The sequence below is a fragment of the Pithys albifrons genome, chromosome 3, assembly GCF_047495875.1.
Source record: "Pithys albifrons albifrons isolate INPA30051 chromosome 3, PitAlb_v1, whole genome shotgun sequence".
NCBI lineage: Eukaryota > Metazoa > Chordata > Aves > Passeriformes > Thamnophilidae > Pithys > Pithys albifrons.
The window spans coordinates 18,800,187-18,814,612 of record NC_092460.1 but is presented as its reverse complement, the minus strand read 5'-3'; the positions used below and the strand labels follow the sequence as shown (position 1 = coordinate 18,814,612).

Genomic DNA, 14,426 nt, shown 5'->3' with positions numbered 1-14,426 from the left:
GTAATGGTGGTTCTAAAGAACTTTATCCTCCAGCTGCAAGTTAAGGCAAACAGCACCTCTTTCCACGGTGTAGGGTCTGTCCTGCCCTGTCTCCTGCAGCCCTTGCACACTGGCTATGGGTGTTTTGACTTGAGATGCTTCAGCTATTCATACAGTTACATTCCACCAGCTGCAGAAAGTGGTGCCAGCTTGCTGACTGGAATTTTCCCATCCCTGCTTTTTGTTTTTGTGTAATTTTTAACTCAATCTGCTTAAAACATAAGGAAAGAGCTTGTACTTACTCTCATTCATCTGACACGTGACAGCTGAAGGACAGTGCTTAAAACTACTTGTTTTGGCAACTTTGCATTAGTCTTCATCTGGTTTAAAAAAAAACTACAAGAAACTGTATAAATATATATATTTTTATATGTATGTATATATATGTAATGTATGTATGTACTCACAGAATACCTGGATGATTGGAAAGGGTCCTCAAAAAGAGGGAGCAGCTGTTCAGTAAAGAAATACTAAAGATCAACAACCCCAACTGGGTCAGTGCAAGAAGCTGAATTACCTCAGTCAGTGTAACAGGAGAGCAAACTGGGTGTGCAGAATAAGCTTTGGGACTTCTCAAATTTCTTCTAAACAATGTAAAAGCAATGCCAAGCACTAGAACATGAAGTAAAGCATAGTCAAATGCAGTTAAAGTGCAGCCAGTCTTTTAACAACATTAATGTTCAAGGTTTGAGTAGAGGACAATGAATCTGAAGTCTGTTGTAAGTACTAGTTATGTGTAATTATACAGAGCAGCCACTCAGGCTGGGGTTGGAACGCTGGTTATCTACAATCACTTCTAAAGCAAGTGTTTTTAGATTGTACTCAAACAGCTGAAACAGTGGAAGGGATCTGTTAATGACCCAGATACAGTAAGAATAGGCCAGCTTGGAGGTCTAGTAAGGTACTGTCCAAGTTCAGGGAAGCTTAACTTACCTGGAGAAAAAAAAAGTGTTAATACTGAGTGTTCTGAATAGAAGAGAGCTAAGTGTTGGAAACCTAGAACTGAGCTCTTTAGATTCTTATTTTCTGATAGTTTTAAAAGTTGATCAGGTTCATATTAACATTGGAGGCACTAGCAAGATTAAGGTATGATTTATTTGCAACTTGAATTTTATAAAAATGTAACTTCCCATATTACTTTACACTGAATTTTTGGTTCAGAATAACAATTTAGAACTTGAATCTGGCTTTCAACATGGCACATAAGAGAAGCTGTGGATGCCCCAACCCTGCAAGTGTTAGAGGCCAGCCTGGATGGGGCTCTGTGCTACACGGTCTCGTGGAAGGTGCCCCTGCCTGTGGCAGGAGGGTTGGAACGTGATGTTCTTTAGGAGGGTCCCTTCCCAGCCAGACTGCTCTATGATTGCAGGGGAAGCGCTGCCGTGAGCAGTTCGGTGCTCGCAGGGGACAGGGCCGGGCCTGCAGTGCCCGCTGTGCTCGGTGACAGCGCGGGAGGGGATGTGTGATGTGGTGTGGTGGGACATGTGGCACAGACCTACTGCCTCTCCTGGGCTTGTTTCGGTTTGGGGTTTTTGTTCACTGGCGTGTCCCTAGGGTGCATGTGGGGGCTCTGTGAGGGTCGGTTTCGCCCCGTGCCCCGGGGGGTCTCCTGTGTTCCCCATTTTTGTCCCGTGTCCCCGCGGCTCTTCCATGTCCCCCCGTGTGCCCCGTGTCCCACCCTGTGTCCCGTGGGGCGTCCCCATGTGTGCCCCACGTCCCCCCGTGTCCCGGGGGCTGTCCCTCTGTGTGTCCCCTCGCCTGTCCCGTCTCCCCACGGGTGGGGCGGGCCCGGCCCGCGCCCGGCGTGCCCCGCGCGCCCCGGAAGTCGCGCGACGCCGGCGTAGCACTCGCCTACATCCCCCGGCGTGCCCCGCGGCGGCTGCCCGTGCGAGCGGGGCGCGGGGCGGCGCGGGGCCCGCCGGGAGTTGTAGTCCTCGGCGCGCCGGGGCCGTGTGGCGGAGGGCGGTGCCGCGGGCGGGGGATGTGGCGAGCGTGACGTGATCGTGTCCGCGTTGGAGCCGGGGCGGCCGCGGCGAGCGTGACGTGGCAGAGACCGAGCGAGGTCCCCGGTCACAGAGCAGCAGCAGCCGCAGCCGCCGCCGCCGGGCTCCCCTCGCGCGGAGGGATCCGTGCGCGCACACCGGCCGGGCCGCGCTCCCTCCCGCCCTCCGCCCCTCAGCGCTCCCCGCCGCCGCCCAGCGCCGCCGGAGCCGCCATGGGCCTCACCATCTCCTCGCTCTTCTCGCGCCTCTTCGGCAAGAAGCAGATGCGCATCCTCATGGGTGAGGGGCACGGGCACGTCCCGCTGCCGGGGATGGGGAGGGCAGGCCGCGGGTCGCGGCGGGGGAATCGCCCCGGGGCGGGGGAAGGCGGCGGGCACCGCGCTGTGCTCGTCCCGGGGGCTCGGGGGGCCCTGGGGGAGCGGCGGGGACGGGAGGGGCGCGGATCGGGCCGTGTTTGCCCTGCCCTTCCCTTCCCCGCGGTGTTCCGTGTCCCTCCCGGCCGAGCCGCACCTGCGGGGCCGCCGGAACAAAGCGGGGACCGGGCCGGGCAGGGGAAACTGAGCCGGGGCCGAGCGAGCCCCTCCTGCCCCGGCACTGCGGCCCTCGAGCAGGATGTGACAAAGCCCGGGCTCTGCAACACCAGGGGCGTAAGAACGGCCTGTAATGGCCGATTTTCGGCAGCTGCAGGGAGCCGTAGTGTCTGTATCCTGGCTCTCGTGAAAGGGCGTTTCAGTAGAGCATCTGTGCTTATTAATTCTCCTGTACCTTGTGTACGAACCCAGCAAACCCTCCAACTTGCTCTTGTAGTGCTTGCTTAGTTTTACGATCTCCCCGTAATTTTTTATTTGTAATATCCGTCTATTTTGGAATTATCTGTTCCCTTGACACGTACTGTGTAAGAATTGGAGCCAGTGGCTCTTGAAGATTCTCACTTTCCGATTATGGTTCAAAAGGTCAAAGCCAGCACATACTGCATTGGTATTTCCTCCTCCGCTTCAGCTCTTCCCTGCCGTCTTCCACCCACCTACCCACCCACTCCTGCAAGATTTATATACACGTTTTTCTCCAATTCTGTTACCAAGGTGAATGGAATTTGGTTCATGGCCGCTGACTGAAGTAGCCTGTCCTAAGGAACTGTATAAAGTGCCCCTTTGCCCACAGGCAGCGGCGGGACTGGGTTCTAACTGTGAAACTTTCTGGCACACACCCACCCTCAGTGCTGCCTGGGTATGCACAGCACACACAGCAGTGCAGCTTGTTTTAATTACTATTTTTCTTCTCCATCCATTTTGTGATGATAGAGTTCTTTACTGCATACACAGTATTTTTTGTTGTATCTTATCTCTTTGAAATTAGAAACTCTCATCCATTGCAAAATAACCTGAGTAATTTTTCTCTTAGAGTCAACTTAGTGCATCTGTTGGTTTCAAGGAGGTGATTTGGCTGTCTCTGTAGCAGCCAAACTCTTCATGTGACTCTTAATGAATGAAGTAAAATCTCCAAATGAGCTTGACTGAAGGATGAGGCAGTTTCCGTGGTATTCGTAGTTCTGTTGCATTCTGCAAAATTCTGAGAACAGGGAAGTGATGTCATACAGATCAGAACAGCTCCCAAGGCTGTAGTTTCTTCATTGATAGGTAATCAGGTCAAATTTGGGTTAGAGATGAGTTTGGGAGGTGCACTTTCTAACAGTTGGCTCAAATGAATATTTCTTTTTAAGAATTTTGATTTTCAGGCATCATATTAAAATGCGGAATCTGAGCATGGGACAGCACCAGATTTCTTAGGTAGCATAAGAGAGTAAAACTTTTGGTATGTTGTGGGGAAAGTGTGTCACAGGACACAGATGGGGGATCAGAAGCAGAATGTTATGCTGGATATGAGATAATTTGTGTATATCTGTAGCATGAAAAAGAAGCTCTTGACAGCATTTCGTGTCCTATATCAGGACTTTGAGGAGAGATGTCTGAATGAATATTGGGACTGAATTACACCTTTCCTCAAGGTGATAGTTTTCAGTGCATGGTTGGAAAATGAGCTGTACAAGGCCAGGCATTTAAGTTTTCACATGTACCAATGAAGAAGTTACTTTATGAGATAAGATACTTAGGGGGAAACATTATAAGTGAGTTGATAATTAATTTGGAATTTTAACTTCCCTTTCTGAGCTTTCCTCTGTTTCTGCAGAACCAAAGATAAATTAGAATTAATTTAGCTCTTCAACTGACTTTGTGTTATTGAGTTCTGCAGAATTTGAGTCTTTCTTATCAGGGACCATTGCCAACAGCAAACTGTTCTTTTTGTTCTCAAATTACATTGATGATAAAAGGTAGACATTTAATGTTATACTTTTACTGAAACTTTCTTTTTTTAAAAAATATACATGTATAATTAAATGTTTTCCCAAATATTAAGTTAATATTCTGAGGAAATGCATGGGGGGAAAATAATGCGGTTGTTTTATAGGCGAGAGTAACATGAGGGAAAAGAAAGAACTGTAGGATAAGGCTGAATGACTGAAAGTCAGATTAGGCAACCAGGGCATTAAGACTGGAAATACTGAGCCCTAATCCCACTCCTATCTGGCTGCAGAACTCTTCATTCATAACCATGAAAAAGAAAAAGGGTTATAGATTCATTGTGCACCTTTCAGTATCATAATTTAGTATTCTGTGCCTTGGTGAGGTCATGCAAGTGTTAAAACTGCCATGAGAGCTACTCAGGAGCTTCGAATGCAAAGGTAATTATTAAATACATGGGGAGCAGGGGAATGTCAGAGTCTTTGGGAATTGCATCACTGTACAGAGCATAACCATTTAGCTGTTTTTTATTTGTGAGGGTGTTTTACACTACTGTTGGTTTGTACAGTGTTGGCCCTGTGTAGTTTATTTGATAAAGTTCTGTGCTGCAGTATCAGGGCCAGCCTGGTGTGTTCCTTCAGCCACCAGTGATCAAAGGGGAAAGTTGGTGCATGAGGGGTGTGGTGTGGGCAGGGGAATGTTCCCGGGGACAGCACACCAGAAGCTCGAGATTTAGAAATACAACTGACAGGCTGTGGATACAGCACAGGATAAAGGGCTCAGAACCACAGTGACTTTAACAGCACCTGAAGGCATTGTAGGTACTTCTCCAGCTGGAGGAAAATGATGTTTGGCTCAGTTTAAAGATAAATGGTTGCAAGTACTTTATTGTAAAGGTCCTTTGCAGTGCAACTGCTGAACATTGTACCCTGCTTCAGGTCTCTTACACCTTGATCTTGACAGTGGTCAGTCAGGCAGTGGAGTCAGTGAAAATGTAGAATAGGGCATTTACTCTGTCTGGGGTTTTAAGATGGAGGTTTTAGGGTTAACCCTAATCTTGGTGAAGTTTGTGGCATGGAAATAGCTCACAGATTTACCTTTACTGTTCCAGTGCAAATGTAAACATGTTTATTCTTGGACTGCTAAAATTAATAGTTACACTTCCTACCAGTTCAAAACACTAAATGTGATTTAATGCTCTCAAGTGTCTTGTTCTAAAAAGGGTGGTAAATTGCAAATTAGAGTAAGAAATGTGAATGGAGACTGTGCCTCTCAGGACTTGCTTGTTTAGATTTCATAACATCTTCAGTTTGGCCAAGAGAGGCAGTTTTTGCAAACAGGATCACAGGGATTTGCTGAAATGTCGTTTCCTCAGTTAAACTGCTGTCTCAAGTGTGGAGTTGGAAAACGCGTATCCATAACTCAGCCTGCCGCGGTGCAAAGTCCAGGTGCTTAATCAGGGTTGTGAGTAAGAGTGGATTTAAGCAAAATCTCAGGGCTTTGTGCTTACAGAGGTGCTGTAGCCGCCTCCCAGCACCGCGGAGGGGTTGCTGGGTCCTGGCACACGAGGAGAGTTGGTAACTGGGACAATATTTTTTATTTAGCAAATAGTTTAAAATTCTTGACTAGTTTCTAATTTCTTAGCTCTGAGTCATATCTCCAAACAGTTCTTGTTACCCTGTGTACATTTTTTGAAATGAGATTAGCTTTTTTCTCAGTCTTTTTCTGTATCGTGAGTATAAACCCCAGATACACTCAAACCCTTTGTGTAGACAGTGCCATCTTTCCTGCATTGCTGATTGTCACAGATCTTGAGAGTGTTTGTTCTTCTGATAACTGGCGTCTTTTGGGGGGAAGGGGGAAAATGAGAGGAGAGTTTTGAGTGGGTGTAACTTAATTGGTGGTTCACTAGATGATCTTAATTTACTGGAAGATGTTCACATATCTTGTACAAGCATTATGTTTTCTTATCAAGATCTTGGCATCCTACAAAGGCTTCCTTGAGGTTGAGCTGTGTGAAAACAGTGTTGGGCTTCAGGCATTGTGCTGTTTAAACTGCTGGATTTCTGCATAGATGGAGCATCTGAGGGTGCAGAGTTGGCTTGGAGGGTTTTCTAAGGCAACCTGACACTTCCCTGATGTGGGAAAATGCTGCCATTGACAAGTGTCATGACTTGCCAGTTCTTGTGTACCTTCTGCTGTACCATGTGGGGGTTTTTGTTCATGCTCGTGTGTGGTTCTAAAAGAGACCAACACTTAGACAATAGCAAACTTAAACTCATTAAATTTTAATTTGAGCGTTTGGGGAGGTTATTACCCCTCAAGGAGCTTTGGGTTTGGTGGTAGATTCCCACCCTGCTCCCTTTTCTTCATGCTCTTATGACATTAACAGTTAGAACAACTTTCTTTTTTATTAAATATGAAATGACATTACCAAAGAAACTGCATTGGCATGTTTAATCCTGGGCACACTATCAGAATATAGGGCAATTATAGATAGGTTTTTTAATTAGTTTGCTGTAACAGCAGTTTGTGTCTTGAGAAGGAGGAGGCTTTTCAAGAGTTTGGTTTCATTCTGAATAAGCAGGTAATTTTGAACTCTGTTTTTCTGTGATGCTAAGGAAACAGTTGTTATTAATAGTCAAGTCATCAAACCACTTAAAGCTTAATATATTGCAGTTGCTAAGTAGGATATTCACTCAGGACACTTAAGAATGTCTGTTATAAAACGGGAATAAAATTTGGCTTCTTCTGAAAGTATTATTTAATTGTTGGGATATTTTTGTTTGAGCAAAATTTTACTGAGTGTTTTAAGTTGCACTTGAAATAGACATTTTATTCAAACTGTTGCTGAGGTGTTTAGTACATGCTGTTTGTGGAGGTGCTGCTGTAGGTATTGGATCCTAATGTAAAGATTTCTGAGTTCACTTACGTGTTCTGAAATGCATAACAATAACCAGTTGCACAAACAGCTTTAGAAAACTACAGCGTGTATGTTTGCCATGTTGGTGATGTGACTCCAAAAATGTCTTTGAGGCTTCATTTTGGTTTGTTTTTTTAAGGAACACATATTTACCATGTAGCTTACACTGAAAAAAAGCAAGCTTAAGTTTTGTTGTAGAAACAGAAGAGCAAATTTAAGTGCAGGAGATCTTCTGTAAAGATCAACAGTGGAGACTCCTAATTAATGGGAGCAACCTGGTGGATCTCAGTGAATAGAAGTGATATCCTGACGGAGAGTTACAGCCCTTGGGGTACAGGCAGAGAGATGACAAGAGTTTCCTGATGTGTGTCATTTTGTCAGTGCTAAAGAAATGTCTTAGCAAAGGGGTGAGTGACAGGAATGAGGGAAACAGAAGTATCTTCCATGGGTGGTGCCAGCCCCAGTTGGTCAGTCCGGGTGCCTGAGAAACTGACCTTGGCTAAAGGTTGAGTAAGTGAGGCCTTCCCAGCTTGTGTGGGAAGCAGCAAATGTGTGATGAGTTAGAAACGATGTGCTGCTTGTGGATTGTTGCTGGGCTTTTAAAATCTTCCTGATTTCCACAGAAGAAACTTTCTAAGTGAATACTAAAGATGACTAGAAACATGTGAGAGCCCATAGATTGTGAATGGAAGTGTCTTACTGAGCTTGTTCTCTCTGTGTTGGGTGGTGGAGATGGAAAAAAACATACAGTCATTCATCAACAATGAGATAAGAGTGTTTAAAAAGTTTTTCTCAGCAAAAACTCCAAATACTCTGCATGTAAATGGCATGTTTTGACATGAGCAGGTCGTGGTACATATTGTGAACTAAATCAGTTTTTCTGTTCCTTCTAGTTGGTTTGGATGCTGCTGGTAAGACAACCATTCTGTATAAACTGAAACTAGGAGAAATTGTCACCACAATTCCCACTATTGGTAAGATCACCAATTCTTGTGTCTTCATTGTTGTTACTCTCAATGTGTGTGTTGTAGAGGGAGGTTTCTGAAGCGTGTAGGGGTTTGCTGTCCTTGCTGGGATGAGTGAAAGCACAGTCTGTCTGGCCCTGCCATGACATCACTGTGTCACACCAAAGATGCATCCAGACCAGAGTCCTGTGCCTGACAGGGACCAGCAGCAGCTGCTCACGGGTACAGGACCCAGTTCAGTGGCGGCACTTCCCTAAACACCACGAGCCTTGAAGTTTGTGTCTGACAGATTTGCTGTGCCACTTGGACTTGGATTGAAGTGATTCATGTTTTTCCCCTCTTTAATCAGTTTTCTTATTTATTCAGTAGTGATAAGCTGTTTTATACATATTTGGAAGAAGTGTAACTTAAAAAGTATCTTTATCACAGTTACAATTATGTTTTAACAGTAGCATGAACTATTTCTGATTACTCCTTTTTTTTTTAGGTTTTAATGTCGAGACGGTAGAATACAAAAACATTTGTTTCACAGTTTGGGATGTTGGTGGTCAAGATAAAATTAGACCTCTTTGGAGGCATTATTTCCAAAACACACAGGTAAGAGTTCTCAGATGGCAGTAGCTGAAGACCTGTTGTGTATTCTCTAGAGTATGTATGGAAAGTTGTTTTCTTTCTTTCAGAAAGGCTCTGCAGCACTTCTGCACTCTCTGAGGGTACCCTCATTTTATTCCAGTTCAAGTTAGTTTGTTACCCTGAAGGCCTCAAGCCCAGTTGTGAGAGTGGCCTGGCCAGGATCAGATGGTCCTTCAGGATCTCTCATGTTCTGTAACGTGCCAGCTGGTTTGTTGTGAGGGGCTCTTCAACTTTGACATGCGTGTGCTTTGATTTGTTTGAACAGGCATTGGCTTACTCAGAAAACGTATTACTGCTTAAAAACCCTTCTCGTACTCTTTTTGATAACCAGCCTTAGAATACACAGTTTTTACTGTGCAGAGTCACTCTGTGTAGTGAGCTGAGGGTCTAAAACATGGTAAAAGTTGACTAAAAAGTTGTCAGTTGACTAAAAAGTGTCAACTCCACATGGATGTTGCGACTGCTGTCAGTTTTGGTGACAAAAATGTGATTCCTTTGGTTCACAAGGGGTAAAGTAAGTTGCTTATTAGTATGAGAAAACCCCTGGAGTGAGTTTGTTTTGTGGGTTTTTTTGTTGAATATGGAACTGTTTCCATGTAGCTGGTGAGCAGCATCAGCATGTGATTGGTGCAGAAAAACAGAGAGGTCTGGATTTACAGAAGGAAATGTGCTGTTGTGAATAGAGTAATATTTAATTTCAGTTCCTTATTACTGTCCTGTTACTCAACACGTTTAAAAGATGATTCTCTTTCCTTGAAGAGAATGATAAAAGTAAAGTTTTCAGACTGAAATGCTGAGAGTAAATAGTGTGCATAAGGAGGACACTTGAATAACAGAGATGCCTTTAGAACTACTGTTTGGTACAAACTATTTAAAACAAATTCAGTCATTGCTTTGTGTGGATTTTTTCAGTGAGATATGAGCTGGTGAAGCTCTTGTGATTCTCGATACAGTGAGTGAAAAGAGAGGGGCGAGGGTTGGCTTAGGAACTTGAGCTGGATTTTTTTCCCTGGCCTTATTTTGAAGTTGAGACTTAGGTAGTTGTTCAGACACACATCTTGCATTGATTAAACAGAAATTTCTGTCAAATTTTCTTACTTAAGAGAGGAGATAATCACAGTATTCAATATGGGTATTTTGGGAGGGGTTAAAATAGTACTGCATATGGGTTTTTCAAACTTGCTTAACTTCCTACAGGGCCTCATTTTTGTGGTAGACAGCAATGACAGAGAGAGAATCCAGGAGGCAGCAGAAGAGCTGCAGAAAATGGTAAATGTCAATATCTTCTGAAGTACCCTTGTCAGATTTACTTTGTTGTATGTTTGGATATTTGTCAGCTTCCCTAAGAGACTTAAGATGTTTAAATTTTAGGGAGTTTATTTGGTGTGTAGTGTATATTCACCTGGTAATTCTAGATCATGTGCACTGAGTTGCACCTTCAGCTCTGTATAGAACTACTGATGTGTCAGAACCTTTCTTTCCTTCATAAAACCTTAATAAAATGCAACAGATAAAGAATTTTGGAAAAACAGGTTGGTGCTAGAGAATTTCAGAAGAAAAGTGCCCATAAATTTAAACTGTCTATTGAAAGATTATTTCCTTAGTTGTAGGAGTTCTGTTGGGTACCAGTTAGATTTCATTCAGCTCTTACTGGTGACTTCAGGAGCAAGAATGAAAATGTTTATAACCCTTAAATCCGTATTTAGATTTCTTTGGTGTTTGTTGAAGTTACTGAAGTGCCTCACTGAGGTGATTTTGTAACATGACTGTTTCTCTGTCAGCTCCAGGAGGATGAGCTGCGAGATGCAGTGCTGCTTCTGTTTGCAAACAAACAGGATCTGCCAAATGCCATGGCAATCAGTGAAATGACAGATAAACTAGGTCTTCAGTCTCTGCGGAACAGAACTGTAAGTGCTGAACTTTCTGATTGCTGAACTCTTCCACTATTGTGTATCAAAAGCATAAATTTCCCCTAAAGGAAATGGAAGTTTTCACCTCTTTCTTTAGAAAGATGCACATATCTGCTGTTAAACTTAGTAGTGCATCGTTTAAGTCCTGGTTCAAAACAAGTGATTAGAAGTACAATGCAGTGTGTGCAGCTGTTACAGGTGGGTTTTTTCTCACCTTTTTCTGAAAGCATAACACTCTTGTTAACACTAAAGTCTGTGTATCTGACTGTCAGATACTGTCATAAGTTCTCTTGCATTTTGTCAGTACTTAACTTGAGTTGTTGTTTGTGTTCTGCATTAACAGTGGTATGTCCAGGCCACCTGTGCCACACAAGGGACTGGTCTGTATGAGGGACTGGACTGGCTGTCAAATGAACTCTCAAAACGCTAACCCCGACTGGATGAGTCTTTCACCAGGGACACCTTTGATATAAGTGGTCTAGGCTTGTTACAACAAAATTAGTTTGCATCTTGGTTATTACAGTATCTGGAACTGATATTTGGGCAGGATATTACAGCGTTTCAACTTATTTTGTTGCCAATTATTGTTTACCGAGCTACATGTTGCAAAGGTAGCAATATGCTTGGGTAAAAATCTCCTTAACTTGGAAAAAGTGTATCTTCTGATTTTATTCCCCTTGTTAGCCTAAATGCCTGAATATAGTTATTGTGACATCTTTAAGATCTGTTTTGAATACTCTTTTGAGCCCCAATAAATTAATGTTTTAATTTTTTTTCTCCCTGCTACTGTTAGTTTACTGATGCCCTCTTTCATTCCTCAGACAGTCTGCTGATTAAAAATGTAGCATTCCGTATGTATTTATTTCTCTCCCTTGCCAAAAAGATTTCCCAATTACTGCTTGTTCCAAGCCAAGGAAATGCTCTAAAACACTATACAAATCTACTGCACTGAGGAACATTTATTAATCCTTGGGTTCTGTCAGCCCAACTTGCCTTTGTGTGAATTGGATTTGATGGGTAGAATAGTTCTGTGCTGGTTGCGAAGAGCTCATGTTGAGGTTGTTTTTAATATTCAGCAGATTGTCTTCCTTTATATTGTATCTTTTTTTTTTTTATGTTGCATGTTGCTTTTTGGTATCAGCCTGACTATTTTTGCCCAGTGTATAATAGTTCTGCTGAAGTTTTACTGTTTGTTGGTGAACATATCTTCATAAGGAAATTTTGGAAAATTCATCAAACTCAATGGATTAGTTTCTTCATAACCCAGTTGGAATTATTCCTAATAAAATTATAAAATGTATAGTTCTGTGTATGCTCTTCTTGATTCCTGAAATAGTTGAATGCAAATTATCAACTTTTTCCATATACTGAGCTTTCCTGCAGCTTGAATATGAACATCAGTCTCAGACTTTGATTTGTTTGGAGCCGTGTAGGGCGGGACATGGAAGGGGGTCAGCCAAGCTGTAAACAGTGCAGTAGAGTAGCTGCCATCGGGACTTACATGATTCTGTAAGTGTCTTTTGAAGTTGTAAATCTAAAATTCCTTTCAAGATGTCCAGATATGAAAATACTAACAGTTAAAAACTTGTAATAAAACAAATACGAACTGCCTGAAAAGCATGCATGTCTGTTTTGTAGTTGTATCTGTGTGTCAAAACCAGCATGGGCTTAGCAGGAGAACCACAGCTTGGGGGGTTCCAGCAGGAGACCCACAGCTTGGTGGTTTGTTGGGAAGGTAACCTGAATGCTTTGACAGAATTTAGTCAATGCTGATGACCTCCCCAGAAAATCATCTCTATGCAACTGCTACTGTCTGTTTTGCTATTTCTGCCCCTTTACACCTCTGTAGTTCTAAAGACTTAAATTAACGTGTATTTTTGAGGCTGCTATTAATGGGTGGTTTAAACCTTATTTTTCTGTTGCCTGTCTGCTGTAGGGAGGCAAATACTGCTCAAACCTCTGACCGAAATGTGCTGTTCTATTGATGGGATTTCTTTAGGAACCCAGAGCATGATTCTGCTGCAGGTTCAGGCTGAGCATCTCTCATCTTCCGCCCAGGTCTTGTTACTGTTGCTGTGAGAAATCCCAGTGACAAGGTCTGGTAAACTCACACAGGTTTAGGTTCAGAGCACATTCCAAGGCAGCTTCTCTGTAAGGGAGGTTTGAGTTCCTAGGAAGTGTTGTTACTGTGAACACCACTAACCAGGGAAAACTAAAGAGTTTTTGAAAATGATCATTATTGTCTTCAGTGTGTAAAAGAAACCCAGGAGACAGTGTAAGGTGAGAAAGGTTTTGCCTGCACCTGTAATGAATTGCTCATTATTTATTAACCAAAGCTGATATACCCATGCCTTGGATCAGTACCTGTTAACGTGCATATTTCTAGCAGTGCTGCTGCTTGAATTAAACCTTTAAAGGAACACCCTGTTCTGAAGAGACTCTTTGTCCCTGATGCGGGTTGGCATTTGCAGTCCCAGTAGGTTAAGAATGAAACAATGCTGGTTACAAAGTTAGAGGTAGGCTTAAATGAAGGAGCAGATACTTAAAAACAATGTAGGCCTCTTACCATGAAGGAAACACTCCATCTGTAAGGAGTTAATTACTTCAGTGAGTAAATGTGTTTAGGTGAGCTCTGTTGAGCCACCGTACTTTTGAGTTACACCATATGCATAGGAAGTTCATGTTTCAGAGTCACCATGCTTGGTTTTGTGTATCAGTAGGTGTAATTCTAATATAAAGTGGATAATTTCTCAAAGTCAGAAGTAGTGAAAATCTTGAGCCTCATTTAAGAGTGATGGAATCTGTTGTAAGGATTGAGGCTACAGGTTACACAGAAATGTAATAATACAAAGTCAAGGTTGTGTTTCAGTAGCAACATATAATACAACCCTGCACTCCAGGGACAGATGAAATTCCCATGAAGATCCAATTTTGTCATATCTGTTAAGAGTTTAGGTATTAACTTGATTTGTCATTTCCCTGTCAGAAGTCAAATGCCTGAACTGAGCTGTTGTTCCAGAACTTCAAAATCAGACAAGCATGAGACAGCTAAAAATGTGTTCCTTATTCTGCTATAATGACAGCAAATCCTGAGTTCCAGAATCTGAAATTTCTCTTTGTGTAGCATCAACTTCTATATTCAAACAATGGGTAAGTTCTACTTCACTGAGGAGTCAGTCAAGTAATATTTGTACACAGGAGGTTTTATTTCAGCATATCAGATGGCCAGCTTAACTATAGAGCAAAACATTGAAGGGTGAGGGGTTTTTCTTTTATTTGGTCATGCTGACACAATTTATTTCTGGTATATTCTTCTGCATGATTTGCTATATTTTTTCTCATCGTTTACAGGAATGGCCGGGGGTGCAGGTTTGGGTTTTTGCCAGTAATGAGAATTCAGAGCCCAGGTAGAGTCCCTTGCTAGTTTCTATAAAGGTCTGGGAAAAGGCAGTTTGAGTGCAATATGGTGAAACTTTGCACATCACCTTGTCTAAATGTGTCTTTCTCGCTCTTGTGAAGAATAGTATTGACAGGGGACTCAGGTAAGGGATGACATTCCATATGCTGGTGTTGGATTTATGAATAAAGCTGAGCTGCCAAAACTGAAATGTTTCAGGCCTTTCCTTTTACTGGGTGGGAGTGAAAGGACTTCT

General features: G+C 43.0%; 1 protein-coding gene across 1 annotated transcript; it reads left to right on the top strand.

The window, feature by feature from the left end:
• The first annotated feature begins 2,012 nt into the window (after positions 1-2,012).
• ARF4 (ARF GTPase 4) lies at positions 2,013-12,073 on the top strand. Its single transcript, XM_071550798.1, has 6 exons — positions 2,013-2,321; positions 8,159-8,239; positions 8,718-8,827; positions 10,061-10,132; positions 10,645-10,770; positions 11,117-12,073. Exons 1-6 carry the CDS (start codon positions 2,255-2,257, stop codon positions 11,201-11,203), a joined length of 543 nt encoding a protein of 180 aa, XP_071406899.1. The 5' UTR covers positions 2,013-2,254; the 3' UTR covers positions 11,204-12,073.
• Positions 12,074-14,426: the final 2,353 nt, after the last annotated feature.